The 6,000-nt window shown below is 37.4% G+C and overlaps 1 protein-coding gene across 1 annotated transcript in view; it reads right to left on the bottom strand.

Annotated features, from left to right (window-relative positions):
- Window positions 1-1,507: 1,507 nt before the first annotated feature.
- Window positions 1,508-6,000, bottom strand: part of LOC136843720 (eukaryotic translation initiation factor 4E transporter-like) — an 81,736-nt gene continuing 77,243 nt past the window's right edge. Inside the window, exon 7 of the mRNA XM_067112357.1 lies at window positions 1,508-1,812. Coding sequence (XP_066968458.1) covers window positions 1,508-1,812 — 305 coding nt within the window. The remainder of the gene's footprint in view (window positions 1,813-6,000) is intronic.

Raw genomic sequence — 6,000 nt, 5'->3', positions numbered from 1 at the left:
TACAAATTTTTAGTATAAAGGAGTTTCTCTTTATCCAGGTCATTTTTTATGACTGATTTTAGTTTATTAGTTTTCCACTAATATCTATTCTTTTGGTTTCAAACATAATTAATTACCAAGCTAATATCTACAACATTAGCCTCGACATCTCCCATTTTTCCTTTGCTCATGTTGTAGGAAAAGTCAATCTTTATCTCGATATAAAACTTCTGAGTAGCTTATATTACAAAGTTGAGTTTTTCAAAATTTATGGGAAGCCATAACAAACCATGTATTAACCAAACAAAAACTTCTTTCAGTTTTCTTCTGAAGATGGAAAGAGAAACCCACAAGATTCCTGTGTATAACTTGTTTACTTGTAAATATTTACATGTTACTTTTAAACTTGAGTACTTTCAGGTCCTAACTGTGACCCTTTTTCAAGAGATGAGGTAGTCAGGCTGGTTCAAGGCCCAGCAATCTTCTGGAACTACTTCTCCCTGTGCTGTTATTTATATGATGGCCGTCCTGGTTTCCATTCTCTTGAGAGTTGTTAATCTGCTCCTGTCGGTCTGATATCCTGATCTGATGGTCAGTGGTATTAACCCTTGTGGTATGTGAGTAGTCACCATCGGTCTGTTGGGCAGGAGACCTAACCTCCAGGTCCGAAGGGTCGATCTTAGCTTCTTTTAATATTAAAGATCGGCTTATGGAATCTTCTGAGGTAAATTCTGTTTCCTTCTATCACTTTAATCTGTCTGATGAGTGCCCCTTCCACTACCCTCCTATGACTGATGTTATTGCTTTTGTATATAAGCCTACTGTTTTTAAAATCCATCCCATGGTCCTTTTCCCAACAATGCCTAGCTATAGCACTCCCCTGTGAGTTGAGCTGTACTGCCCTCCTGCGTTCGTGGATTCTAGTCCTTACTCCCCTACCTGTTTCACCCACATATTTGTCTCCACAATTGTTGCAATTAATTATGTACACTCCCCCTATATCATCTGCATTACTGTCTTCTCCTTCCAATTTATTTTTACATACTTTGTTTTTTATGGTGTTGTCAAAGGTATACACAAATTTATATTTAATTTCTTTCATTTTTTATGTAATCTGTTTCATTTTAGGCATATAAGGGAGGGAAACTATTTTCTTGTTTTCTGTATTCCATGTACTCTCTGTATTTTCCCTGTAAAAAATCCTCCTAGCTATGTTGAGTGCCCTTTTTCTGAATGGAGGTTAGGTCTCCTGCCCAACAGACCGATGGTGACTACTCACATACCACAAGGGTTAATACCACTGACCATCAGATCAGGATATCAGACCGACAGGAGCAGATTAACAACTCTCAAGAGAATGGAAACCAGGACAGCCATCATATAAATAACAGCACAGGGAGAAGAAGTTCCAGAAGATTGCTGGGCCTTGAAACAGCCTGACTACCTCATCTCCTGAAAAAGGGTCACAGTTAGGACCTGAAAGTACTCAAGTTTAAAAGTAACATGTAAATATTTACAAGTAAACAGGTTATACACAGGAACCTTGTGGGTTTCTCTTTCCAAACCATGTATTACTACCACACCTTAAAACCATCTTCCACTCACCTTGAAAACCAATAATGTCTTCCAGAAATTCATCTATGTTGAAATCTGGCATTTCCTGATCATTTGTAGGTTCAACCACCATGGGTTTCGTCCACTGCGGCTGTAACTGCTCTCTCTCCTCATCAGCATTTTGGTGGTCATTTTCCTCTTCTTTTGGAGATTTTCTGTCAACAGTTTCCTCAATAATGACTGGAGTATTGCTGCGGGAGCTCTTCCGACTTCCACCTCCTATTAAATACACTTGAATAAGTGGGACAGCAAAACCCTAATAAGTTCCTTCTAGTTCTTACAAACACAAGTCATAAAAATTACAACTGCAACCTGATAAAATTAATAAAAAATAAAACTAATAATGACAAAAATACACTTACCTCAAAACCAAAAGGAAACACTTGTTCCAAAACTCTAGCAATACGTTTTCTGAATCAATACTTTAAGAGACTATCATTCAACTTTGACCAATATATATGAACAGGTGCAAGGCAAGATAAAATTACATTCCTTCCATTAACCCTTTAACGCCGAAGCCCTATTTACAAAAACGTCTCTCGTATGCCGGCGACGTTCGGTGAGTTAGCGCCGAAGCGAAAAAAAGTTTTTTCAAAAATCACAGCACGCTTAGTTTTTAAGATTAAGAGTTCATTTTTGGCTCATTTTTTTGTCATTGCCTGAAGTTTAGTATGCAACCATCAGAAATGAAAAAATATCATTATCATATATAAATATTGGAATATATGACAGTGCAAAAAAATTTTCATATATAATTGTATACAAATCGCTGTAAGCAAAACAGTTAAAGCTAATGAGTTAATTTTTTTAGTTGTATTGTACACTAAATTGCAATGATTTTGGTATATAACAAATTTTAAAACGATCAAAGCAACACAGAGAAAATATTATCACAAAATGATGCATGAATTCGTAAACAGCGGACGTAAAAAATGTTTTTTTAAAAATTCACCATAAATCGAAATATTGTGCAAGAGACTTCCCGTTTGTTGAAAAATGAAGCTAATTGATTGAATATTACTAGACTGTAAGTGTTTTAGCTTACAATTGCAGTTTTCGACCATTTTCGAGTGGTCGAGTTAAAGTTGACTGAAAGTCGAATTTTTCTATTTATCGTGATTTATATGGAAATATTTCAAAACTGATAAAAGCTACAACCATGAGTTATTTTTGTTGTATTGTACATGAAATTGCGCACATTTTCATATATAAAACTTTATGTAACGACTAATATAAAGAGGTGCAAATATTACGACAACAAGATGAAAGAATTTCTGAGATTTTCGGCCTAGTTACCGCAAGAGACGTAAGGAAAATGTTTTTCAAAAATTCACCATAAATGGAAATATTGTGCTAGAGACTTCCAATTTATTGCAAAATGAAGTTAAACAATTGAATATTACTAGAATGTAAGAGTTTTAGCTTACAATTGCGTTTTTTACCATTTCGGTCGAGTTAAAGTTGACTGAAGGTTGAAATTTTGGCAGTTATCGTGATTTATGTGAAAATATTTCAAAACTGATAAAAGCTACAACCATGAGCTATTTTCTATTGTATTCTACATGAAATTGCGCACATTTTCATATATAAAAGTTTATGAAACGACTAATTTAAAACGATGCAAACATTACGACAAAATGACGAAAAGAATTTCCGAGATGTTCGCCAAGTTTACAAGCAGAGCGTAAGGAAAAAATTTTTTTTTCAGAAATTCACCATAAATCGAAATATTGTGCTAGAGACTTCCAGTTTGTTGCAAAATGAAGGTACATGATTGAATATTACTAGAATGTAAGAGTTTTAGCTTATAATTGGCTTTTTTTACCATTTCGGTCGAGTTAAAGTTGACCGAAGATTGAAATTTTGGCAGTTATCGTGATTTATATGAAAACATTTCAAAACTCATAAAAGCTACAACCATGAGTTATTTTCTGTTATATTCTACATGAAATTGCGCACATTTTCATATATAAAACTTTATGTAACGACTAATATAAAACAGTGCAAACATTACGACAACTTGACGAAAGAATTTCTGGCGCGGACGTAAGGAAAAAGTTTTTTTCAAAAATTCACCATAAATCGAAATATTGTGCTAGAGACTTCCAATTGGTTGCAAAATGAAGGTAAATGATTGAATATTACTAGATCGTAAGAGTTTTAGCTTAAAATTGCATTTTTTTACCATTTCGGTAGAGTCAAAGTTGACCGAAGGTTGAAATTTTGGCAGTTATCATGGTTTATATGAAAATATTTCCAAACTGATAAAAGCTACAACCATGGGTTGTATTTTGCTGTATTGTACATGAAATTGCGCACATTTTCATATATAAAACTTTATGTAACGGCTAATATAGAACAGTGCAAAAATTATGACAAAATGACGAAAGAATTTATGAAATTTTCGGCTGAGTTACCATCCGTGCGTAAGAGTAAGAAAAAAGTTTTTTACAAAAATTCACCATAAATCGAAATATTGTGCTAGAGACTTCCAATTTGTTGCAAAATGAAGGTACATGATTGAATATTACTAGAATGTAAGAGTTTTAGCTTACAATTGCGTTTTTCGACCATTTCGGTCAAGTCAAAGTTGACCGAAGGTTGAAATTTTTTGTAGTCGACATACGGTACGTCCACTCGGCACCCAACAGACAATTTTAGTCGACGTATGATATGTCCAATAGGCGTTTAAGGGTTAATTATATAAGCCATAAGAGTAAAATTTTTATATAATATTTTTTGACCCACAAAATATCTGAACATTATATACTCTCACACCTTGGTAGATTATTCTATCTCGTATAATCCAATAGGGGTTCAAGTTTTCTTTCATTAACATCTCTCAATATTAATAGTATTCACATTGAAACAATTTTTTTCATTCCTTCATCATTATTTACATTTTTAAATTAGATTTTACCTTTACAGTGTCAAATGTGACATGAGCCTCTCCACTCTTCATGGTTAGATGTAATTTCTCCCCATTCTTTTGTGCACTTTCTGCCCAAATTCTCATCTAGTATAAGTCCTCATATATGCCCTTTATCTGAATTTCAGGGCCTTACAACTAACCTTTTTCTCACTACTTCCATTATCTCTACTACACTGATAGGATGAAGTGTTCCTTGTCCTTTCTCATCTTAATCCATGAAATCTGAGTTGATTTTCCTGCTGCCGGACACCATAACTTTACTAGACTTCCTTAACCCTTTAATGCCGACTGGACGTATTTTACGTTGACAAAAATTGTCTGTCGGGTGCCGAGTGGATGTAAAATACGTCGACTACAAAAAGTTTTTTTTAAATATTCGCGGAAAAATACTTATAGGCCTAGTTTGCGAAAAATTTTAAATCATGAGTCTTGAGGGATGCTGGGAGTTCACGGATCACGCTGTTGTTTTGTTTACAAGCGTGACCCAGCCGCATGCGCGAATTTCTTTCTTCTCCCACTGGAAAGCATCAGCAATGCATCGTCAGAGAGCGATTTCTTGATGCATTCGTGTTTTGCCGAACTTGTGCAAGTGTTAGTGTTTGTGACGCAATAGGACGTACGCAGAGATGTCCCAACGTCATCAGGACTCTGAAAGGCGCGTATTGCCTGTCGGTAGTGAGCGTGTGAGACGCGTTTTAGACTTGGATGCTGGAGAGGGACCCAGCACCCAAGGTGATTCATCTTATGAGCGCCGTGTTGTACGGCCACGTGTGGCCAAAAGTGACTGTGGGCCCCAAGGGCCGTACCCTGTGCCTTTTACGACCCTAGGAAACATCAGGGTGTCCTGAGAGGCATTCGTAAACATTTGGGAGGCCTCCAAAAAAAGGACATTGATGTATACTTGTTGGAGCTCGATCGAGAGCAGGTGGAAAGTCCTCATTTTGATGGCAGTTGGTCATCTAGTGATGAGAACATCACGCCCGATGTCAGTGATGACAAATATTTTCCCCCAATGTCCGTACGAGAGCCAGAGCATGAAAGTGAACTAGAGTTCAGTGGTTTCAGTGCTTATGAGGGAGAGTCTGAGGAGGAGGAGGAGGCGGCACCGATTGTGGCTGGTGGGAATGAGACAGAAAGTGATGGTGAAGTGAGGGAGATGGGCCAGTGGGGTGGGGATTGGCGAAGTCGTGCCCGCATATGTGCCCGTAGAAGGTCGCAACGTCATGGCAGCCTAGGTGAACGCCGTTCGTCCGAAAGTGATGAGGGGTGGTTGGAGGACCCCACCCCACCTAACATGCACCCATTCACGGCAGTACCTGGACTTACCATCCCTGTGGCTATCACTACACTGGGGTTCATTCAGCTCTTCCTTACACAGGAATTGCTGGAATACCTCGTTGCAGACGGCGGATTACGCTCGGTACTGCCATGAGGAACTGCAGATGACGTTGTCGTATCGACGGTGGGGCTGCAAC

Source organism: Macrobrachium rosenbergii, chromosome 2 (assembly GCF_040412425.1).
Source record: "Macrobrachium rosenbergii isolate ZJJX-2024 chromosome 2, ASM4041242v1, whole genome shotgun sequence".
Classification (NCBI taxonomy): domain Eukaryota; kingdom Metazoa; phylum Arthropoda; class Malacostraca; order Decapoda; family Palaemonidae; genus Macrobrachium; species Macrobrachium rosenbergii.
Note: the sequence above shows the minus strand (reverse complement) of the source record. Positions and strands in the feature narration are given on the sequence as shown.